Source organism: Helianthus annuus, chromosome 16, assembly GCF_002127325.2.
Source record: "Helianthus annuus cultivar XRQ/B chromosome 16, HanXRQr2.0-SUNRISE, whole genome shotgun sequence".
Classification (NCBI taxonomy): domain Eukaryota; kingdom Viridiplantae; phylum Streptophyta; class Magnoliopsida; order Asterales; family Asteraceae; genus Helianthus; species Helianthus annuus.
Genome location: NC_035448.2, coordinates 53717055 through 53742565, shown reverse-complemented (window position 1 = coordinate 53742565; position 25511 = coordinate 53717055). Strand labels below are relative to the sequence as shown.

At 37.4% G+C, this 25511-nt stretch overlaps 3 protein-coding genes and 3 long non-coding RNA genes across 6 annotated transcripts; 2 read left to right on the top strand and 4 right to left on the bottom strand.

Moving 5' to 3' along the window:
- Positions 1 to 8414: 8414 nt before the first annotated feature.
- Positions 8415 to 9473, bottom strand: LOC110919177 (F-box/kelch-repeat protein At3g06240). The gene has a single exon (XM_022163454.1). The coding sequence runs from the start codon at positions 9471 to 9473 to the stop codon at positions 8415 to 8417; it is 1059 nt and encodes a 352-aa protein (XP_022019146.1).
- A 103-nt stretch (positions 9474 to 9576) lies between these two features.
- Positions 9577 to 10761, bottom strand: LOC110918378. The gene is made up of 4 exons (XM_035985749.1): positions 10615 to 10761; positions 10248 to 10542; positions 10092 to 10161; positions 9577 to 9987 (listed from the first exon to the last, which is right to left on the bottom strand). The coding sequence occupies exons 1-4, from the start codon at positions 10753 to 10755 to the stop codon at positions 9825 to 9827; spliced, it is 669 nt and encodes a 222-aa protein (XP_035841642.1). The 5' UTR covers positions 10756 to 10761; the 3' UTR covers positions 9577 to 9824.
- A 4759-nt stretch (positions 10762 to 15520) lies between these two features.
- LOC110917896 lies at positions 15521 to 15992 on the bottom strand. Its single transcript, XR_002580927.2, has 4 exons — positions 15974 to 15992; positions 15809 to 15876; positions 15670 to 15726; positions 15521 to 15570 (listed from the first exon to the last, which is right to left on the bottom strand). It is a non-coding gene; the product is annotated as an uncharacterized LOC110917896 (long non-coding RNA).
- A 209-nt stretch (positions 15993 to 16201) lies between these two features.
- LOC110920477 lies at positions 16202 to 16657 on the bottom strand. The gene is made up of 3 exons (XR_002581707.2): positions 16508 to 16657; positions 16343 to 16410; positions 16202 to 16260 (listed from the first exon to the last, which is right to left on the bottom strand). It is a non-coding gene; the product is annotated as an uncharacterized LOC110920477 (long non-coding RNA).
- Positions 16658 to 16805: 148 nt separating this feature from the next.
- On the top strand, positions 16806 to 19539 carry LOC110917632. Its single transcript, XR_002580725.2, has 4 exons — positions 16806 to 16955; positions 17053 to 17120; positions 17203 to 17259; positions 19490 to 19539. It is a non-coding gene; the product is annotated as an uncharacterized LOC110917632 (long non-coding RNA).
- Positions 19540 to 24321: 4782 nt separating this feature from the next.
- On the top strand, positions 24322 to 25466 carry LOC110918389. Its single transcript, XM_035985750.1, has 4 exons — positions 24322 to 24468; positions 24541 to 24835; positions 24922 to 24991; positions 25096 to 25466. The coding sequence occupies exons 1-4, from the start codon at positions 24328 to 24330 to the stop codon at positions 25256 to 25258; spliced, it is 669 nt and encodes a 222-aa protein (XP_035841643.1). The 5' UTR covers positions 24322 to 24327; the 3' UTR covers positions 25259 to 25466.
- The last annotated feature ends 45 nt before the right edge of the window (positions 25467 to 25511 follow it).

Below are 25511 nucleotides of genomic sequence, written 5' to 3'. Positions count from 1 at the left end.
GAAACCACCTGGTTGCGACTCGAGACCAGCTGGTTGCGAGTGGGCTGTCCACTTTGGTTATTGGGCCATTATGTGTTATGGGCTATCTGTTGACTGGGATATGTGTTACTGTTGACTGCTTAATTGTTTAGGCCGGCCCAATAACCCCATGACTGTTTACTTGTATGCATGTTACGTGCCAGTATGTGTTTTACGTGAATACTTGTATCTGACCTATACCGGTAACCATGTTAGGACATGGTGACCAGCGTGTTTGACCGAGTAACCTAAACCTACCGAGCAACCCAAGGTGAGTTCACAACTTAAAAGCATGCGTCCCGGTGGTTTGGGACACGAGACTAGCAACCCTATCCCCTGGTAAAAGGGGATACCATTTACATACTTTCCCTAGTTATTGGGAACAAAACTTACTTTTCCTTCCCGGGTATTGGGAAACCTTTTGGTTAATTACTGTTTATACGGATTGCAACTAACGGCACTAAACGAAACTCTATCACTCAAGTCCCTACTACAAATACCGATTAGTCGCCGGGTTAGGCGAGCGGGTTATTAGTTGATAGCGCTATTTAGGTGTTTACCAGCCTCACACCGTGCCCTGGTTTGGGACGGTCGTGAACTAATGTACTCAGAAATCCGTCAATGATGATAGAACATTGACATCGGGGCATCCTGCGGATACGCAACGGTTACCTAGTGTTCGGTATTGGAAAAACAGTTTAGTCGCTAACTTTTGGGGTAGCTCCCCAGGGCATGTATAAACGGATAAATTAACCGGTGAAACAAGTTTTTGGTAATTAAAACTGGACAACTAGTGAACTCACTCAGCATTATTGTTGACCCCTTACTGCATGCTTTGCAGGTAACCAATGATTCAGGAGCTGCTGCTTGGGGATGTGTAGTGTCCGTCAAACCCGTGTGTTGGGATAACTGTTTTGAACAACGAACTGTCTTTAAAACTATTTTGGTTTATGCTTCCGCTGTTTTGTTAAACTAATTACCGAACCTAAACTCTGATATTGCTAATTACTACGGATATTAAATATTTCTTAAATGCTCGGTATAATTGGTGGCTGGATCCTGGTCAGTCACGCCCTCGAAGCGGGTGTCATCCGCAGGTGGATTTTGGGGGTGTGACAGATTGGTATCAGAGCCATTGGTTATAGTGAACTTGGTTTTAAAAAGGGGAAAATCTTTTTGGAGAAAACCAGACTATAACCCGTGACTCGTGACGACACTACACTCCAAGTACAAGGCTCAACACTTTTAACCTCATAGCTCGGACCAGTGTTTACTTGTTTGCTTACTTTATGTTTCCTGTTTCGCTATACGTACTAGTATGCCTAACTAGTGAACGCCCACATACAATATTGCATGTGATTGCACGTTAGCACACCAATATGAATTCCTGAACACTTTCTCGTATCATGTGATTGATAGGGTGGTAATTCCCTAAACCTCCGTGACTTACACTACTTAATACTCTTTGAAATCTACTCGAGTGTGGGGAACCATTTGACATGAGTTAAGAGGAGCTGAGATGAACATGCAAATCACAATATTATTGTGGGTGCACACATAATAATATAGTGGGGTGGATGTAAGTCCCAGTGAGGCTTAACAAGTGAAAAAGGGGTTCCGTTTCGTTATCTGTATGATGAGAAACACAACAGTCCATAGGAACCGTAGCAGTGATTGTCTCCTACTCGAACACGATCTTTTCACTTCTCACTGCACCCCTTTCGAACCTCGATGCTATCGAGTATTACCTGAACACCCATATGAACGCCTAGCGAACTGTGTAGAACATTAGGTGCTTGTACGAGCATCCCCGGGATGGGTGTTGAAACGACAATGATTGGTCTATATCCTTCTCACCTTTCTTCACTTGCTGGAACGTAACGTGTTGACGTCTTAAATCCCGAAGTGCGATCACTTCTGCAACACTATCTCAACATACCGTGTAGTACTCAGTCAAGAGGGTAGACGTAGTACCTTACTGGCTTCAGCATTTGAACGACCCTAGTCACCGACAACGAGCATCAGCGAATTGACTCCAATCGAACCCTTAACCCTAGTCAGCGGCTCATAGGAGCCAGCTCTTACGAATCAGTCGGGCCATAAGCGATGACAATCGACAATGGTGCGGAAATGCGTAACGGCCAGCTCAATAAGTACACCTTGGGACGCGGCACGGAAACGCGACAAGATGGACTTGTCAGTGAAGGATCGTAGCGCACCATTTCAAGCAACGACATCAGAAACAACAGTCGCGACAACATCAAGGTCAACAACCAGGGGAATGATGATAGTAATGGGAATCCTCGCAACCGTAACAACAACATTGGAAATGATGCTCGTGGAAGGGCATTTAGGATTGGCGCAGGCGACGCCAGGCATAGTACCAACATGGTAGCTTGTATGGGTAGTTGTTTGCTTCATCTCTATTCTGCTTGACCCTGATACTTCTTGAAACCGAACCAGATGTGGAATCGACTGATGGCAAGTCAAATAGAATCTCAAAAGTTCGTTAGGATGTAAACACGACCTTGTGGGACGAGTGTCCGATGTCGACCTTCCTTCTACCCCACTCGATGGTTACAACGCAGTAGTTAGTGAGAATTGGTTACCCAGGAATCACGCGAATATACCCAGTGAGGAGAAAACTTTGTGTGGAGAATCGGCATTTGTTCTAAAGCATCAGAGTAGTTCAATAGTTAGCGCCATTTCAGCTGTGAAGGCCAGAAGTGTCTACAGAGGGATTACTCCGCTGTGTTAGCAACCGCTACGGATGTTAAGGCTAAGGAAAAGTGGATCGAGGATCCACCAGTTGTTCGTTGTTTCTCTCGGCGTGCTATCCGAGGAACATTCAGTTTTTCTTCCGAAAATTTGTTAGGCGGAATCTCAGTTTGATCTCACGTCTGAGGCAGCCCTGATTACTTGTACTTTTACCATTTTGCGCCAGGAAGGTCGCAAGATCTATCAAAGCAACTATAGGAACCGTTGGGCAGGAGTTTTGTAGGGTCTAGTTCTTCGCTTTGGGGGAGCCCCACTTATCCTAGGGAAGATGGGCCTTTTCGTGTGTATACTGACTATTAAGAACTCATCAAGGTGACAGCCCATAACCGTTTGTCTCGATCCTGTATTGACAACCTGTTGACCAGTTACATGGGTCATGCTCCTATGTAAAGATTGAGTAGCGAACGAACTAACATCAGATGGAAGTCCAAATGGAGGATGTTCCTAAAACGGCATAGCGAACGCAATAAGGCCATTTCCAGGAAACACCGGATGAATCATTCCATGACCTTTTGGGGTGAACAACCCACCAGCTGCTTTATGGATCACACTGCAACTGTGTTTATCTAGTACGTTTTGAATCACTTCTAGGAGAAAGGGGCACCTTGAACAACACTTGTATTCCATTGTAGAGCTTCTAGGGGAGGAGCGTCTACGTGCGAAGTCTACCTAAGTATGACTTCAGGATTCGGGAAGTACACATTTTCTTTTATCAAACAACGAAGTGGGAATACACATGGATCTCGCTAAGATCCATTTTGTTAGGAACTGATCAACATCAAAGATCCCTTCGAGGATACAGGAGTTTCTTGGTCCCACTAGATACTAACGCAGCTTAATCACAAGATTTTCGAAGGTCGCACAGCTTAAGTCTCGTTGGCACAGCAGGGTGTTGTGTTCGTGAAAGACCAAAACAGGAGGACGTCTTTTCAGCTTTCGAATCCCAACTTTGTAATGCACTGAGCATCATCTTCACCCTAGGGTACGGGTGATCTAGCGGTATACCATGATGCTTCGAATCAGGATCCCAGTTGCACATGGATGCAACGCGAGAAGGTTATTGCTTACGCCTCTCGACAACTTAGGACGCACGAAAGGAACTACACAACGCTTGATTTGGAACTGGGAGCAGTGATCTTCGCACTTAAGCTATGACGGCATTACCTATACGGAACCAAGTGCGCCACCTACACCGACCACAGAAGTTTAGAACACATATTCAAGCAGAAGGAACTGAATATGCGACAGCGACGATGAGGCGAACTGCTGAATGATTACGAGTGCTCTATCAGGTATCACCCGGGCAAGGCCAATGTAGTGGCAGACGCCCTCAGTCGGAAGGACACTACGCCTAAGCGCGTAAGAGCTTTATAACTCACGATCCATTCTAGTCTACCTTCGCAAATACGAGCTGCTCAGATAGAAGCACTGAAACCAGAGAACGTTAGAGCTGAAGCCCTATGCGGGTCAAGGCAACGCTTAGAACAGAAGGAAGACGGTGCTTATTATGTAACAGGACGCATTTGGGTCCCACTCTATGGCGACTTACGAGAACTTGCGATGAATGAAGCGCACAAATCTCGCTACTCAGTACACCCTGGTTCGGACAAGATGTACCACGATATTAAGACTACGTATTGGTGGCCTAGCATGAAGGCCCACATAGCAACTTACGTCAGCAAGTGTTTGACTTGTGCGCGAGTCAAGACGGAATATCAGAAACCCTCAGGCCTACTCCAACAACCAGAGATACCACAATGGAAATGGGAGTAAATTTCCATGGATTTCGTTACTGGCCTACCTAGATCACAGCGCGGAAACGACACTATCTGGGTGATCGTGGATCGACTCACGAAATCCGCACACTTCTTGGCAATCGAAGACAACAGATAAATTCTCCACTCTGGCGAAGATATACCTCAAGGAAGTGGTTTCGAGGCACGGGGTGCCCACCTCTATCATCTCTGATCGAGATGCACGTTTTACTTCGGAACTGTGACAAGCAATGCACAAGTCTTTTGGCTCACGTTTAGTTATGAGCACAGCATATCACCCACAGACGGACAGGCAATCCGAACGCGCTATTCAAACATTAGAAGACATGCTTCGCGCTTGTGTAAACGACTTTGGCAACAGCCGGGAAAGGCATCTGCCACTCGTGGAATTCTCGTATAATAACAGCTACCACACCAGCATTAAAGCTGCTCCGTTTGAGGCATTGTACGGACGTAAATGCCGGTCACCTCTTTGTTGGGCAGAGGTGGGGGATAGTCAAATCACTGGTCCAGAACATGTGGTAGACACTACTGAGCGGATTGCTCAAATACGACAACGCATGGCGGCCGCTCGTGACCGTCAGAAGGCCTACGCCGATAAGGGCAGGAAACCACTTGAGCTCCAGGTTGGGGAGCGGGTATCACTCAAAGTTTCACCCTGGAAGGGTGTGGTTCGTGTTGGTAAACGAGACAAACTCAACCCACGGTACGTTGGACCTTTCGAAATCCTTGAGAAAATAGGCAAGGTGGCCTACAGACTGAACTTACCAGCAGAACTCGGTGCAGTTCACCACGTTTTCCATGTGTCGAATCTGAAGAAGTGTCTGTCAGATGAGACGCACGTAGTTCCTCTGAAGGAACTCACGATCGACGAACAGTTGAAATTCGTCGAAGAACCTGTCGAAATCACGGACCGGGATGTTAAGGTCCTCAAGAGCACTAGAATACCTCTTGTTCGAGTCCGTTGTAACTCACGTCGCGGCCCAGAGTTCACCTGGGAGCGCGAAGATCGGATGAAACAAAAATATCCCCAACTGTTTGAGAACAGTACAAACGCTACTGAGGCTGAAGCTACGGAATTTCGGGACGAAATTCCAGATCAACGGGGGGTGGATGTGACACCCCAGGATAACCGGGAAAACCTTACAACTTGACTAGCTTCCTCAGTGAGTGCCATCAAATTTCGGGACGAAATTTCTTTCAACTTGGGGATGATGTGACAACCCGAAAACTAGAACTTTTCGTTGTGTCGTGATGTACCTTGTTTGTACATTATGTGACTAGTGACTGACTAAACTTAATGATAACGTGAATCTTTATGTGATATGTGCTTTGTTATGTGTGCATTGGTATGTATATATGTATGTGTTATATGTGAGCCGAGAACCCAACCCGAGAACAAGGAACCCGACTCGAGACCATGAGGTCTCGAGTGATTTGTGACCATGACTCGCAACCGGGCGGTTGCGAGTAGGCCTTTGGGCCGTAACCGGTTTGGGCCGAAACCCCAAGCCCAACCCGAAACATCCCTTGGTATATATACCCCATCTTTCCCCACTTTCCCTCATTTCATACACAACACACAAACACACTTCTACTATTTTTCTCTCAACTAGAAACCCTCAACAACACACCCCAATCCCTTTCAATTTTCGGTTCAAGCAAGGATCCCGGACAAGGACTCGGTCAAGACCACTAACTCGGACACTTCACCTTCTCTCATTTTCTTCCTTTCTTTCGGCTCATCCTCCTTCTTCACAACCGGTTAGTGTTGTTACTATGTGCATGAGATTTATGTTTGTTATATGAACTAGAAATGCTTGGGTAGTAGTTTTTGTATAATTTTTAGGATGATTTGTGGAACTTGACTATATGTGAAAACCCTTGTGAACAAAGCTTGATAACATGTTTAAATGACTAACAAATGGTAGTTCAAGAATGATTATGACTAACCATACTATGCTTCTTTATTCCTTGCAAATAATGATGTTAAACTTAAGATTCGGATATATAATGTATGTTTTGCATGTTGATCTTGCTAAAACATGTGATTTTGGTTCATAAATATATGATTATGTTGATATGAAAACCCTAGAAAATGATGAACATAAGATGAACTTGTTTGAATATGACTTGAAGATGTAAAAATGGCAAAGTTTGATCTATTTTCATTGCTGGTCAGTTTAGGAAAAATGTTAGTGGAACCTTATTGGCTGTTTCCTAATCTGGGTCTGATTGCATAGTACATATTGGACTGTTAGATCTGCATCATCACGTGTACGTGAAAGGGACAGCTTACGACTCGCAACCACAGCATGATGACTCGAGACCACACGGTTACGACTCGCAACCATAACGTGACAAGCCGAAACCACCTGGTTGCGACTCGAGACCAGCTGGTTGCGAGTGGGCTGTCCACTTTGGTTATTGGGCCATTATGTGTTATGGGCTATCTGTTGACTGGGTTATGTGTTACTGTTGACTGCTTAATTGTTTAGGCCGGCCCAATAACCCCATGACTGTTTACTTGTATGCATGTTACGTGCCAGTATGTGTTTTACGTGAATACTTGTATCTGACCTATACCGGTAACCATGTTAGGACATGGTGACCAGCGTGTTTGACCGAGTAACCTAAACCTACCGAGCAACCCAAGGTGAGTTCACAACTTAAAAGCATGCGTCCCGGTGGTTTGGGACACGAGACTAGCAACCCTATCCCCTGGTAAAAGGGGATACCATTTACATACTTTCCCTAGTTATTGGGAACAAAACTTACTTTTCCTTCCCGGGTATTGGGAAACCTTTTGGTTAATTACTGTTTATACGGATTGCAACTAACGGCACTAAACGAAACTCTATCACTCAAGTCCCTACTACAAATACCGATTAGTCGCCGGGTTAGGCGAGCGGGTTATTAGTTGATAGCGCTATTTAGGTGTTTACCAGCCTCACACCGTGCCCTGGTTTGGGACGGTCGTGAACTAATGTACTCAGAAATCCGTCAATGATGATAGAACATTGACATCGGGGCATCCTGCGGATACGCAACGGTTACCTAGTGTTCGGTATTGGAAAAACAGTTTAGTCGCTAACTTTTGGGGTAGCTCCCCAGGGCATGTATAAACGGATAAATTAACCGGTGAAACAAGTTTTTGGTAATTAAAACTGGACAACTAGTGAACTCACTCAGCATTATTGTTGACCCCTTACTGCATGCTTTGCAGGTAACCAATGATTCAGGAGCTGCTGCTTGGGGATGTGTAGTGTCCGTCAAACCCGTGTGTTGGGATAACTGTTTTGAACAACGAACTGTCTTTAAAACTATTTTGGTTTATGCTTCCGCTGTTTTGTTAAACTAATTACCGAACCTAAACTCTGATATTGCTAATTACTACGGATATTAAATATTTCTTAAATGCTCGGTATAATTGGTGGCTGGATCCTGGTCAGTCACGCCCTCGAAGCGGGTGTCATCCGCAGGTGGATTTTGGGGGTGTGACATCTTTTTTGATACTCTTTTCGTTTTTCAGCTTTAGTAGATGCACTCGAGCTAGAAGCATGATTTCGAGGGTTTGAGAGTCCATTAGTCATTGTAAATTGAAAAAATGACAAATACCTTGCAAATTAAATAAAAGAGAGTTATCATAGATGATGAAATTCTCAAATCATAACAACATTCCAACACATAACTTAGAGAAAAACAAACCGAAGGATAACATTGAAATACATAATGATAACATTAAAATACATGACTTAAACGGAATATCATGACTTAGAGAAAAAAAAACACAAATCCTTAAAACATTGACATACATAATGATAACATTAAGTGAAAGCCAATCTAAATACTTGGTGAAACAATGGTCTGCACAAACACCGCACCCTTAAAACCTCGAAACCAAGAAACGGGATAAAAACATTCGAAGGGCTTCATATCCATTTCAATTGTAAACAACTTCCCTAATTTAGTCATCACAAACCAATTACCATTTGTCACATAATGTGTTATATCGCACCACAATGACAATGATATCGGGGGGATCGGAGGACATGATAAGACCTTAATCCAGTAATCCCCTTGTAGTGTCCATAGGTCATGCGTCATCTCAAACATGCCAGTGCTAGCAAACATGTGAAGCACATTTTTTACATTAACCAAAACACCTTGAACCATTCCATTAGAAGGAACGGGTGGAAAGCTTATCTCCTTGAACTGCTCCGAATTAACATCAAAACAAATCACCACATTCGTACCTCCAATCCAACATTCGCAAACAGTGAAATATAGAGTACCACCACAAAATGTGCCAGCTGACCAATTGAAATGAGGGCTTAGGTACTCTTGTCTTGTTATGAAAGGAATATTTCTCCAAGAGTCTACTTCCCTAGAATAAACATAGACACCAAGTACACCACTCCTACGCTTTATATGCAAGACCTTGTAATCATCGTCAGCGTCAACGTACAAACCAATGGCATCAAGGTTATTTATATAGAATCCATGAGAATTAGGGGTTGACAAACGCTTGAAAGCAGTAGTTGTTGGATTCCAAAGAAGCAGCTCGTATGTATCATTCAAGCAAACACACAACAATCCGTTCAAATGTGAAAGTATTGAGACATCATTATTTTGGTGATGGAATGGAAATGTAACTATTGAGCTTGGACCATAGTCATTGTTATTAGAGATGATTGGACGAACAGAACACGTTAGGTCGTCAATTAGTAGAACTCTCTGGTTAGATGAAACTACTGAGCGAGAACAATGTATCTTTACGAAATCTTGTGTTGACAATAACGCATACCATTGCTTACATACACTCTTAGAACGACCTACATCCTTTGCTGGCAGCCTCGTTAATATCTCAAACACGATTGTATGAGTAGGAAGGTCAGCCATGGTTATACCTTCGTTTAATACAGATAATGATTATTTAGTTGTCCAATCTAAGAAGATTATACCTTGGTGATAGATTATAAATATTTCTACAATTACATCAATATGAGGGAAACAAAAAGCAAAACACGAAACACCAAGAGAGACTTTAATATTCAACAACTAAACAAATAACAACACCAAATGTTTCTAACTTAAACACAAATTGGATAACGATCCATAATTTACATATCCCGTGCCTCGACCATATCCGGTTCGTACGTAATCGTACTCAACTCCGTAGACTTCAAAATATTAACTGAAATAACAAATAAAATATAACTTTTATTAAACTACATGAGCCATTAGATCTAACTAATTATTAGAATGTTCATGTGTAAAGCATAACATACTATCTGGTAGATGAACCAACTTGAGACGTGATACATATATGATGGACCTTTGTTGCACGGCTCGAATGGAACGTATCACATCGGAAGGCTTCAGGGCAGACAAAAACAATTGTATTGTGTGACCACTGTATATTACGATTTTGGGTTAAAGTTCTTCTAATAATAATATTTTCTTACATATAACGTAAATATTATGTTTGTAATATGTTAATAATAAATAATAACGTACGTCTTATCTTGAAGAGAAAGTTCAAAACAACATCGATCACGTTTGCCTTCTATTATTCTCCCAACCACATCTAAAACCAAATCAGTTAAATCGTATAGACCATATGTAAAGTTTTATATATTTAATAAAAATTATAGATAGAGAATTAATATGTACCAACAATATCCATTTGAGGTCTCCTGTCATGCTTCAATTCTATAATGGAAGGGACCAATGGATATAAAGAAGCACCCCTTGGAATCGTAAGCGTAAGTGAAGAAAGCTTTGTATATTCGTTGATGACAATTTTCTTCTCGGACCAAACTAACACGTAATTCTGGTACTTTGGGCACTCAAGATAGTTGAGATTCTCAATTTGGAAATGATTCAACGAAAAAAAACCACCCATCAATGACGCGTCATTATATTTGTGTATCAAATTTTGTGGGACGAACGCAACAATTTTTTGTCTCTAAAATGAAAAGAAATTTAGTGGTGGAAAAACGCTTATATAACACAAAGTAAATTAAAATAATGTTCTTACGTGTTGATCAAGAAATATAACCACTAATCTCTTTCCATCGACGTCATGCCAAATAAACTCCACCTTAACAAAGATTATATTATACCATGCTCTATCATTTGTCAATGATGAAAATTCTTCAACGGAAAAATGATCAGACATATCCTATTAAGTGTTCAATATTAGTTAACTAAAAAAATAAAAACTCCAGAAATAAAATTTAAACTAAAACATGATTAAAATTAAACAGCAACAAATTTAAATTTAAACTAATACATAATTAAAAGTTACATAATTAAGATTCAAACTAATTCGAGAAAAAAAAAACTACAGTCATCATAAAAGTTGTTCTAAGGTTCCCAAACCATTTTTTCATCCAATGGTGGTTCGTAAACCGCCCCAGGGTCAGTTTCGTACCCTTCAGCCCAGGTCGGTAGTTCTTGTGTTTGACTGTAGTTTTCCACATAAGGGGGGTTTGAAGGTGGAGGATGCATAGGAAGTATAGGAGTGTTTGCCACCGGACGATGATGCCCCTCCTCAATTTGTAGTCCACCAAATTGTAGTTGAGCGAATGTATAGTCATACGCCCAATTCAACTCTTCATCCGTCCAACCAAATGGATCATCGTGTTCAAGGTTTGTCACCGGATGAGGGTTTGACACCGGAGGTGGGTTTGACACCGGAGGTGGGTTTGACACCAGAGTTGGGTTTGTTGATCCTTGTGGTTCAATAGGAATTGGATAACCACCACCCATACCTCTCAATTGATATTTGTTTGGAGTGATTTATAAACTGAAAAATACAATTTTGATTGTATATAAAGATCAATTTTAAAGCAAATAAAAATAGTTTGATTAAAAGGCGTTTCCTTTTTACTACAGGAAGTGGCTGAGCTTGTACACAGGACACATTTACTCTGTTTAATTGGACGGGGACGATTGATTGATAGTGTTTGAGTTCTTAAGTGTTTGACCATAAAAAAAATTCAATATCAGTCAGTAAATCAAATCTGAGAGTTCATAATGCCCACCTAACTGAGCATGCTATTGATTCAATATGTTAAGCAATATAAGAATTCATAATGGCGACTCTTGTATGTATTTCGCAAAAAAAAGTATACCCACCGTAACACCAACATATGTATACTTGTATATAAATATGTTGAAAAGTATACACACCATAACATCATTTCAGTTTTTAGTTTATCTCCAGTCACGGACATTTGTATGACAGCTCATATGTGTTGTAATCCTCCGGCTATACTTAAGTTAAAAGGCATTTCCTTTTTACTACAGGAAGTGGCTGAGCTTGTACATAGGACACATTTACTCTGTTTTAATTGGACGGGGACGATTGATTGATAGTGCTTGTGATGATCCTTTAATTCAGGTTATTTTCTTAATCATTACTTATGTTATATATATATAGAAAAGAACAATATATATATGTATATATTAAATAAAAGATTTAACTGACTGTATAAAACGATTTAAAACGATTTAACTTTAGAAACAAATTAACAACTCAACAAAACACAAAGAAATTAGAACAAGAAATTAAAAACCTAAACGTTTAATGTGTCAAGTCCATTACAAAAAAACGTGTCAAATCTTTTTTCCATACTTTACACATACTTCACTTAGGTGAGTTGGTGACATTCTTTTTCAAAGATATTTTCATACAAGGAAAAGAACAATAACATATAACAACTAAAATAAATATTTTAACTTAATTATATGTATATGAAAGGTATGATTAATTGGTCGGGTAGATTAATAGCGGTGTATTAATGTTGTTATTTTTGTGACTATATGCATCGTTTGTGTGATTGTGTTTATCATGCAACTAAATAATGTAGTCACTGGTGTGGAGCTGGTTGCCAAAAAAACTCCAGTCACGCACATTTGTATGACAGCTCAGCCCATCAATAGACAACAGCCTTCTTTGATCCCTACCAACACATGATGTTCATTATTTCAGAAGTTGTGATTAGCGACTATAATTACATAAATAATTTGTGGTTTTAAATTTATTTTATGAAAATATTAGTGAGATAAATCATGTTCCAGCCCACTTAAACTTTTCATTGTTGCAAACTATGTGTGTGTTGGAAGGGGGTTGTATAACCTATTCCAGGCTATACAGTGTGGACAGTTAAATCCTTTTAATTGAACCCAAAAAAGAACGAACACTAATATATTTGATATACCTGAATTATTCTTTTTTATCAAAGAACGAACACTAATATATTTAATAAAAGAACGAACACTAATATATTTGATATACCAGAAGAGGGTGATTTTGCAATATGCATACCATAAACAGCAAACAGCAAATATGATAAATAAAGAAAAATATGAAACAGCAAACAGCAAATATGAAAGAAAGAAAAATAAAACCAACACATGAGTCACTGGTACATATCAACAGCCCAAAAAACAAAGAGGCAGTTAAACAATACAGATCAAAAAACCAAGAAATTTGGAAGAACTTACAATAATGCAAGAGGCAGATGTAAAAAGCCAACAAAAAATGTGAAACCTTGATGTGAGAGCCGAGGAACAACGCAAGATCCAGATGCAAAGAGTCAATATATTCTGAAATCGAAGTAAAATAGAAGTTGTTAGGTTGATGTTTTGAAGGTTTAATTGATGCAAGACTTAAAAGTAGGATTTAGTTCAACTGAGATAAACTTACAATGTGAAAGTTTAATTCGTCTGAGTTGAGTGATTGTATAGTGTTGAGCTTGATGAAGTATTTATAGAGACTGAAGCAAGCATGCTCTCTTTCACAAAACAGTAAAATGTTGCTTTACAGCTGTAGATGTAAAAGCAGTAGTCAGTTGAGTGTAGTTGAGGGTTTGTGTACTTATAGACACTGAACCAAGCAAGAGACAACAGTAAAATCTTGGATACTGATATGACTTGGTTGTTGAAAAGGTTGACATGTAAAGAAGTGGTAAGTAGTAAAAAAACAAAAAGGACAAAAGTCAAAGAAAAGCTACTGACATGACTTGCTTTTTGAATTGTTTTGGATTATAAGTTGAAGTTGGATTCTAACTAAACACACTTCACATCCAATACAAATATAACACACATAAGAAACCAAAACAGACCATCATGCTTCATGGTTAAAATAGAATAACAAAGTTAGTTTCTTTAAATACAAAAAAGACCATTATAAAGCACACAAACTATATAGCTTTTAACCTAGATTCTTATTTCAAAATTCGAAACAACAGTAAAACAAAGCCAGTTGAATTTTTATAATATTTCAAATCTGCATAATCAAAACATAAAAACACATATAACTAATTATATCTCCACACACAAAATCTTTAATTTTTCCCCTAAATCCCCTAAAGAATCAAGCTTAAAAATACAAATATAACACACATAAGAAACCAAAACAGACCATCATGCTTCATGGTTAAAATAGAATAACAAAGTTAGTTTCTTTAAATACAAAAAAGACCATTATAAAGCACACAAATTATATAGACTACCAAAGTAATTGGATCAAACCAATCCTAAAAAAACAAAGTAACAGCAAACAGGTCAAACACTTACAAACGGGTCGATCCAATTCCGACTATGTTTATATCTAACGGGTCAAACAATAAATTAGCTAAAAAAATGTGGCAAGCAAGTCAAATAGGTCGACAGCCGTGCAAAGTGTACTTTTAGTACATAAAATTTTTGTTGTTGAAAAGGTTGACATGTAAAGAAGTGGTAAGTAGTAAAAAAAAAGGACAAAAGTCAAAGAAAAGCTACTGACATGACTTGCTTTTTGAATTGTCTTTGGATTATAAGTTGAAGTTGGATTCTAACTAAACACACTTCACATCCAATACAAATATAACACACATAAGAAACCAAAACAGACCATCATGCTTCATGGTTAAAATAGAATAACAAAGTTAGTTTCTTTAAATACAAAAAAGACCATTATAAAGCACACAAACTATATAGCTTTTAACCTAGATTCTTATTTCAAAATTCGAAACAACAGTAAAACAAAGCCAGTTGAATTTTTATAATATTTCAAATCTGCATAATCAAAACATAAAAACACATATAACTAATTATATCTCCACACACAAAATCTTTAATTTTTCCCCTAAATCCCCTAAAGAATCAAGCTTAAAAATACAAATATAACACACATAAGAAACCAAAACAGACCATCATGCTTCATGGTTAAAATAGAATAACAAAGTTAGTTTCTTTAAATACAAAAAAGACCATTATAAAGCACACAAATTATATAGACTACCAAAGTAATTGGATCAAACCAATCCTAAAAAAACAAAGTAACAGCAAACAGGTCAAACACTTACAAACGGGTCGATCCAATTCCGACTATGTTTATATCTAACGGGTCAAACAATAAATTAGCTAAAAAAATGTGGCAAGCAAGTCAAATAGGTCGACAGCCGTGCAAAGTGTACTTTTAGTACATAAAATTTTTGAATCAGTTTATTCAAAGTAGTATATTATAATAATGATACAAAATCTGTGCTTATATTGGACACCCTAATTATTTATCAAAACCATTCGAAACGTGTTTTGGGTCGACCTGCCCGTAGTTTTGGCCCGTTACACAGCCCGCCTAACCGGCCAAGCACCTAGCATGAAGCAATGAGAAAAAGAGCAAAAATCATACCTACTCCCATTGATGTGGGAAAGTTGTTCACCACAAGCAACTTGAAAAGATAGATTGAAATTACTACCTGCAGGAGAAGGGGCAAGAAACAAAAAGCTCATGAACAAATAAATACGTTATACGATGACAACAGGAAAGATGCATTAAATATTAAGTAAATAAAATCGGTAAATACCTTAAAAAACAAACTCCAGTCGCTTCCTTCTGCCAAGATTCTAGCTACATTACCTACTTCATTCCTTATTCAATTGAGCCGCACCATGTTCGACGGTTGAAGCGTGTTAAGCAAACTTCAACCTACAAACCGTAGAGCTGCACAATAAGAGTATCACAATTAGTATAATTCATTGAAAATTAAAAACTGAAAACAAATTATGTGTTTGAACTTTAAACAAAGAGATGGGGTCTCACTTGACTGTCAATGTAGCACCGTATATCCTTCCATAGTCCTGTTGTTTTAAACTTCTCCTGAAATGATGTCGAAATTCCCATTTAATACAAAATTCAATGATTTTTAAAACCTTTAAACGTCAAAAACAAAATCAATTACCCCTAAACCATGTGGGGAATCAGATCGAGATGGCTAGTAGTCGAATCAGCAATTGGATCAAACCAATCCTAAAAAAACAAAGTAACAGCAAAACTACTTTTAATTAGAGAGATTCAAATTTAAATCATATTAAGCGATGACTATTTGGTATGTGCATGCACTCACCATAACTCCCATGTTGAGGTTGTCCGCCAGCCGATTCCTGTATGGTTCCTTCGCCGGTGAGCTTGCAATCGGATTCTCCTTACAAACAAAACCATAATTCAGTAACCGATTAGATCAAACAAAAAGCCCTAATTATGAAACAGAAATTACGTTTTCGTATAATTCATTGAAAATTAAAAACTGAAAACAAATTATGTGTTTGAACTTTAAACAAAGAGATGGGGTCTCACTTGACTGTCAATGTAGCACCGTATATCCTTCCATAGTCCTGTTGTTTTAAACTTCTCCTGAAATGATGTCGAAATTCCCATTTAATACAAAATTCAATGATTTTTAAAACCTTTAAACGTCAAAAACAAAATCAATTACCCCTAAACCATGTGGGGAATCAGATCGAGATGGCTAGTAGTCGAATCAGCAATTGGATCAAACCAATCCTAAAAAAACAAAGTAACAGCAAAACTACTTTTAATTAGAGAGATTCAAATTTAAATCATATTAAGCGATGACTATTTGGTATGTGCATGCACTCACCATAACTCCCATGTTGAGGCTGTCCGCCAGCCGATTCCTGTATGGTTCCTTCGCCGGTGAGCTTGCAATCGGATTCTCCTTACAAACAAAACCATAATTCAGTAACCGATTAGATCAAACAAAAAGCCCTAATTATGAAACAGAAATTACGTTTTCGTATAATTCATTGAAAATTAAAAACTGAAAACAAATTATGTGTTTGAACTTTAAACAAAGAGATGGGGTCTCACTTGTTTTTTTAAAGTTCAAACACATAATTTGTTTTCAGTTTTTAATTTTCAATGAATTATACGAAAACGTAATTTCTGTTTCATAATTAGGGCTTTTTGTTTGATCTAATCGGTTACTGAATTATGGTTTTGTTTGTAAGGAGAATCCGATTGCAAGCTCACCGGCGAAGGAACCATACAGGAATCGGCTGGCGGACAGCCTCAACATGGGAGTTATGGTGAGTGCATGCACATACCAAATAGTCATCGCTTAATATGATTTAAATTTGAATCTCTCTAATTAAAAGTAGTTTTGCTGTTACTTTGTTTTTTTAGGATTGGTTTGATCCAATTGCTGATTCGACTACTAGCCATCTCGATCTGATTCCCCACATGGTTTAGGGGTAATTGATTTTGTTTTTGACGTTTAAAGGTTTTAAAAATCATTGAATTTTGTATTAAATGGGAATTTCGACATCATTTCAGGAGAAGTTTAAAACAACAGGACTATGGAAGGATATACGGTGCTACATTGACAGTCAAGTGAGACCCCATCTCTTTGTTTAAAGTTCAAACACATAATTTGTTTTCAGTTTTTAATTTTCAATGAATTATACTAATTGTGATACTCTTATTGTGTCACACCCCCAAAATTACCACCTAGGGAGTGCCCCTGTTAGGCGTGTGACGACTAGCAATGAGCCACCAATTACATTGAATCACAAGTTTGCAATAAAACTTCGTTGTTTAAAGTTAATAAAATCCCAACATACATCATTCAAAACCATAAGTTTAGCGGAAGCATTAATGAAACGTAATATAAGTGTTATCCCAAACGAACATAATATAAAAAGTCTGATAATAAATCCAGCAAGCAACCATGACCACTCACGTCCTCCAGCCAGCAAGTTCCTGCTGTCTTAGTACCTAGGGACCTGCGAGCATGTAACACACGTATCAGACAAAGCTGGCGAGTTCACAGTTTTAGAAAACGTTTGTTACCCGGTGTATGTAAAACAGTTTAATACCCAAATGCAAGTAATATTGTTAATATCTCATTTCCAAACACAGACGGCTCACGGACTGCCCTTCCCACGTACTCCTATCTAGTACTGGGCCAGACTGGGTCATTAGTTCACCTCCGTCCTCTACAGGCACGGGGTGAGGGTGCCAAACCTAAGTAGCGCTACTAACTAATACCCGATGAGGGACTTACAAAAGATGATAGGTGAGAATATTAACCAATATACCCGTTTTTACCCAAGACTTATCCCCCCCATGGGATACCCACTGACTGTCCCCAACCACTGGGACGCATGCTCGAATGTAGTGAACTCACCTGGGATTGCTCGGTAGAATTAATTATTCGTTTAACCACGGTGATTTACCAAGCCCTATGATATTTACATTTAACAGTCAGTTGTATACAAGCACATCACATATCGTTTCACATTGATCACAAACTAGTGTACACAAGTATTATCTTTCGGTTCATGTTTCTGTTTTACACAACAACCATCTTTCGACACATCATCATTCGACATATCAGATATCATTCGACACATGACCTATCTTTCGACAAACCCAGCTATCTTTCGAGTACAACAGATATGTTTCGACTAACACAGTTATCTTTCGATCATCAACAATGTTTCGATCAACAGTTATCTTTCGATACTACGGTTATCATTCAATCACAGCAGTTTTCATTCAACAAACAGTTACGGCACAAACCCTAATTGAGCATCAAGCATCACCGTAAACATGTATCCAGATCTACCCCGTTTAACCCAGCAGTTTATGTTATACCGTCTAACAAAAACAAGACCTTAATCGAACCCAACATCCATGCTAACTAGTCACCAAGATTTTACGCATAATGTCTAACGACCTAATCCACATACACATTCATCACATCAGAATTTGTTAATCGGTTAATATGTAACACAAAACAACAAGTATGTCCTTCGGTCGGTTGTGTGTCAATCATCAACTCAAGATAACAAGAAATCATCATACACCAACTCGACTAATTAGTATCATGTCATAAGCAATCATAATTGAACACAATCATCTTTCAACTATCAATGGTATTACCCCAACTAACAATTCAAGACAACATAATCGTTTAACGTAAACTTCATAAACACAACGATTAGTAGATACAAGACTAACCGAGATTATCAATGTATCGAAAGAGGAAAAGGGATTCTGAAATCTGCTGCCGTCACACAAGAGGGAACTAGGGTTTGGAATTTCGATTGGTTCTGTGCATTACTACGTAACTGTCGTTTAATATACGTAAGGTTTTGGGCCTGGGCCGAAGGTTAAGGCCTTTAGTCGAAAGACTGGACCTTGGCTCGAAGGATCTTCGAAAGATGAACTTTCGGATCGAAGGTTATCGAAAGTTGGTTCCTATGCTTCGTGATCCCTCGAAGGTTGGAACCTTCGAAGGTTGGATCTTTCGGTTCCAGGATCCTTCGGTCGAATGATCTTGGGTTGAAAGATGTCTTAGTATGACTCAAATATTCCAATACGTTACCCATAAACAAATACAAGTTTGCACATATACCCACTAACACAAGGATCTAGGATATGTAAATACAACACGGGAGTCGGGGAATAGAATAATACTAACCTCAAGAAGTCGGGTTGTCACATCATCCCCAACTTGAAAGAAATTTCGTCCCGAAATTTAGCAAATAGGTACGAGAGAGTGAAGTGACAATTCAAGATTGTTGCGGATTTTCCCCAGGTGTTACATATTGTGCAGCTCTACGGTTTGTAGGTTGAAGTTTGCTTAACACGCTTCAACCGTCGAACATGGTGCGGCTCAATTGAATAAGGAATGAAGTAGGTAATGTAGCTAGAATCTTGGCAGAAGGAAGCGACTGGAGTTTGTTTTTTAAGGTATTTACCGATTTTATTTACTTAATATTTAATGCATCTTTCCTGTTGTCATCGTATAACGTATTTATTTGTTCATGAGCTTTTTGTTTCTTGCCCCTTCTCCTGCAGGTAGTAATTTCAATCTATCTTTTCAAGTTGCTTGTGGTGAACAACTTTCCCACATCAATGGGAGTAGGTATGATTTTTGCTCTTTTTCTCATTGCTTCATGCTAGGTGCTTGGCCGGTTAGGCGGGCTGTGTAACGGGCCAAAACTACGGGCAGGTCGACCCAAAACACGTTTCGAATGGTTTTGATAAATAATTAGGGTGTCCAATATAAGCACAGATTTTGTATCATTATTATAATATACTACTTTGAATAAACTGATTCAAAAATTTTATGTACTAAAAGTACACTTTGCACGGCTGTCGACCTATTTGACTTGCTTGCCACATTTTTTAGCTAATTTATTGTTTGACCCGTTAGATATAAACATAGTCGGAATTGGATCGACCCGTTTGTAAGTGTTTGACCTGTTTGCTGTTACTTTGTTTTTTTAGGATTGGTTTGATCCAATTACTTTGGTAGTCTATATAATTTGTGTGCTTTATAATGGTCTTTTTTGTATTTAAAGAAACTAACTTTGTTATTCTATTTTAACCATGAAGCATGATGGTCTGTTTTGGTTTCTTATGTGTGTTATATTTGTATTTTTAAGCTTGATTCTTTAGGGGATTTAGGGGAAAAATTAAAGATTTTGTGTGTGGAGATATAATTAGTTATATGTGTTTTTATGTTTTGATTATGCAGATTTGAAATATTATAAAAATTCAACTGGCTTTGTTTTACTGTTGTTTCGAATTTTGAAATAAGAATCTAGGTTAAAAGCTATATAGTTTGTGTGCTTTATAATGGTCTTTTTTGTATTTAAAGAAACTAACTTTGTTATTCTATTTTAACCATGAAGCATGATGGTCTGTTTTGGTTTCTTATGTGTGTTATATTTGTATTGGATGTGAAGTGTGTTTAGTTAGAATCCAACTTCAACTTATAATCCAAAGACAATTCAAAAAGCAAGTCATGTCAGTAGCTTTTCTTTGACTTTTGTCCTTTTTGTTTTTTTTACTACTTACCACTTCTTTACATGTCAACCTTTTCAACAACAAAAATTTTATGTACTAAAAGTACACTTTGCACGGCTGTCGACCTATTTGACTTGCTTGCCACATTTTTTTAGCTAATTTATTGTTTGACCCGTTAGATATAAACATAGTCGGAATTGGATCGACCCGTTTGTAAGTGTTTGACCTGTTTGCTGTTACTTTGTTTTTTTAGGATTGGTTTGATCCAATTACTTTGGTAGTCTATATAATTTGTGTGCTTTATAATGGTCTTTTTTGTATTTAAAGAAACTAACTTTGTTATTCTATTTTAACCATGAAGCATGATGGTCTGTTTTGGTTTCTTATGTGTGTTATATTTGTATTTTTAAGCTTGATTCTTTAGGGGATTTAGGGGAAAAATTAAAGATTTTGTGTGTGGAGATATAATTAGTTATATGTGTTTTTATGTTTTGATTATGCAGATTTGAAATACTATAAAAATTCAACTGGCTTTGTTTTACTGTTGTTTCGAATTTTGAAATAAGAATCTAGGTTAAAAGCTATATAGTTTGTGTGCTTTATAATGGTCTTTTTTGTATTTAAAGAAACTAACTTTGTTATTCTATTTTAACCATGAAGCATGATGGTCTGTTTTGGTTTCTTATGTGTGTTATATTTGTATTGGATGTGAAGTGTGTTTAGTTAGAATCCAACTTCAACTTATAATCCAAAACAATTCAAAAAGCAAGTCATGTCAGTAGCTTTTCTTTGACTTTTGTCCTTTTTGTTTTTTTACTACTTACCACTTCTTTACATGTCAACCTTTTCAACAACCAACTCATATCAGTATCCAAGATTTTACTGTTGTCTCTTGCTTGGTTCAGTGTCTATAAGTACACAAACCCTCAACTACACTCAACTGACTACTGCTTTTACATCTACAGCTGTAAAGCAACATTTTACTGTTTTGTGAAAGAGAGCATGCTTGCTTCAGTCTCTATAAATACTTCATCAAGCTCAACACTATACAATCACTCAACTCAGACGAATTAAACTTTCACATTGTAAGTTTATCTCAGTTGAACTAAATCCTACTTTTAAGTCTTGCATCAATTAAACCTTCAAAACATCAACCTAACAACTTCTATTTTACTTCGATTTCAGAATATATTGACTCTTTGCATCTGGATCTTGCGTTGTTCCTCGGCTCTCACATCAAGGTTTCACATTTTTTGTTGGCTTTTTACATCTGCCTCTTGCATTATTGTAAGTTCTTCCAAATTTCTTGGTTTTTTGATCTGTATTGCTTAACTGCCTCTTTGTTTTTTGGGCTGTTGATATGTACCAGTGACTCATGTGTTGGTTTTATTTTTCTTTCTTTCATATTTGCTGTTTGCTGTTTCATATTTTTCTTTATTTATCATATTTGCTGTTTGCTGTTTATGGTATGCATATTGCAAAATCACCCTCTTCTGGTATATCAAATATATTAGTGTTCGTTCTTTTATTAAATATATTAGTGTTCGTTCTTTGATAAAAAAGAATAATTCAGGTATATCAAATATATTAGTGTTCGTTCTTTTTTGGGTTCAATTAAAAGGATTTAACTGTCCACACTGTATAGCCTGGAATAGGTTATACAACCCCCTTCCAACACACACATAGTTTGCAACAATGAAAAGTTTAAGTGGGCTGGAACATGATTTATCTCACTAATATTTTCATAAAATAAATTTAAAACCACAAATTATTTATGTAATTATAGTCGCTAATCACAACTTCTGAAATAATGAACATCATGTGTTGGTAGGGATCAAAGAAGGTTGTTGTCTATTGATGGGCTGAGCTGTCATACAAATGTGCGTGACTGGAGTTTTTTTGGCAACCAGCTCCACACCAGTGACTACATTATTTAGTTGCATGATAAACACAATCACACAAACGATGCATATAGTCACAAAAATAACAACATTAATACACCGCTATTAATCTACCCGACCAATTAATCATACCTTTCATATACATATAATTAAGTTAAAATATTTATTTTAGTTGTTATATGTTATTGTTCTTTTCCTTGTATGAAAATATCTTTGAAAAAGAATGTCACCAACTCACCTAAGTGAAGTATGTGTAAAGTATGGAAAAAAGATTTGACACGTTTTTTTGTAATGGACTTGACACATTAAACGTTTAGGTTTTTAATTTCTTGTTCTAATTTCTTTGTGTTTTGTTGAGTTGTTAATTTGTTTCTAAAGTTAAATCGTTTTAAATCGTTTTATACAGTCAGTTAAATCTTTTATTTAATATATACATATATATATTGTTCTTTTCTATATATATATAACATAAGTAATGATTAAGAAAATAACCTAAATTAAAGGATCATCACAAGCACTATCAATCAATCGTCCCCGTCCAATTAAAACAGAGTAAATGTGTCCTATGTACAAGCTCAGCCACTTCCTGTAGTAAAAAGGAAACGCCTTTTAACTTAAGTATAGCCGGAGGATTACAACACATATGAGCTGTCATACAAATGTCCGTGACTGGAGATAAACTAAAAACTGAAATGATGTTATGGTGTGTATACTTTTCAACATATTTATATACAAGTATACATATGTTGGTGTTACGGTGGGTATACTTTTTTTTTGCGAAATACATACAAGAGTCGCCATTATGAATTCTTATATTGCTTAACATATTGAATCAATAGCATGCTCAGTTAGGTGGGCATTATGAACTCTCAGATTTGATTTACTGACTGATATTGAATTTTTTTTATGGTCAAACACTTAAGAACTCAAACACTATCAATCAATCGTCCCCGTCCAATTAAACAGAGTAAATGTGTCCTGTGTACAAGCTCAGCCACTTCCTGTAGTAAAAAGGAAACGCCTTTTAATCAAACTATTTTTATTTGCTTTAAAATTGATCTTTATATACAATCAAAATTGTATTTTTCAGTTTATAAATCACTCCAAACAAATATCAATTGAGAGGTATGGGTGGTGGTTATCCAATTCCTATTGAACCACAAGGATCAACAAACCCAACTCTGGTGTCAAACCCACCTCCGGTGTCAAACCCACCTCCGGTGTCAAACCCACCTCCGGTGTCAAACCCTCATCCGGTGACAAACCTTGAACACGATGATCCATTTGGTTGGACGGATGAAGAGTTGAATTGGGCGTATGACTATACATTCGCTCAACTACAATTTGGTGGACTACAAATTGAGGAGGGGCATCATCGTCCGGTGGCAAACACTCCTATACTTCCTATGCATCCTCCACCTTCAAACCCCCCTTATGTGGAAAACTACAGTCAAACACAAGAACTACCGACCTGGGCTGAAGGGTACGAAACTGACCCTGGGGCGGTTTACGAACCACCATTGGATGAAAAAATGGTTTGGGAACCTTAGAACAACTTTTATGATGACTGTAGTTTTTTTTTTCTCGAATTAGTTTGAATCTTAATTATGTAACTTTTAATTATGTATTAGTTTAAATTTAAATTTGTTGCTGTTTAATTTTAATCATGTTTTAGTTTAAATTTTATTTCTGGAGTTTTTATTTTTTTAGTTAACTAATATTGAACACTTAATAGGATATGTCTGATCATTTTTCCGTTGAAGAATTTTCATCATTGACAAATGATAGAGCATGGTATAATATAATCTTTGTTAAGGTGGAGTTTATTTGGCATGACGTCGATGGAAAGAGATTAGTGGTTATATTTCTTGATCAACACGTAAGAACATTATTTTAATTTACTTTGTGTTATATAAGCGTTTTTCCACCACTAAATTTCTTTTCATTTTAGAGACAAAAAATTGTTGCGTTCGTCCCACAAAATTTGATACACAAATATAATGACGCGTCATTGATGGGTGGTTTTTTTTCGTTGAATCATTTCCAAATTGAGAATCTCAACTATCTTGAGTGCCCAAAGTACCAGAATTACGTGTTAGTTTGGTCCGAGAAGAAAATTGTCATCAACGAATATACAAAGCTTTCTTCACTTACGCTTACGATTCCAAGGGGTGCTTCTTTATATCCATTGGTCCCTTCCATTATAGAATTGAAGCATGACAGGAGACCTCAAATGGATATTGTTGGTACATATTAATTCTCTATCTATAATTTTTATTAAATATATAAAACTTTACATATGGTCTATACGATTTAACTGATTTGGTTTTAGATGTGGTTGGGAGAATAATAGAAGGCAAACGTGATCGATGTTGTTTTGAACTTTCTCTTCAAGATAAGACGTACGTTATTATTTATTATTAACATATTACAAACATAATATTTACGTTATATGTAAGAAAATATTATTATTAGAAGAACTTTAACCCAAAATCGTAATATACAGTGGTCACACAATACAATTGTTTTTGTCTGCCCTGAAGCCTTCCGATGTGATACGTTCCATTCGAGCCGTGCAACAAAGGTCCATCATATATGTATCACGTCTCAAGTTGGTTCATCTACCAGATAGTATGTTATGCTTTACACATGAACATTCTAATAATTAGTTAGATCTAATGGCTCATGTAGTTTAATAAAAGTTATATTTTATTTGTTATTTCAGTTAATATTTTGAAGTCTACGGAGTTGAGTACGATTACGTACGAACCGGATATGGTCGAGGCACGGGATATGTAAATTATGGATCGTTATCCAATTTGTGTTTAAGTTAGAAACATTTGGTGTTGTTATTTGTTTAGTTGTTGAATATTAAAGTCTCTCTTGGTGTTTCGTGTTTCGCTTTTTGTTTCCCTCATATTG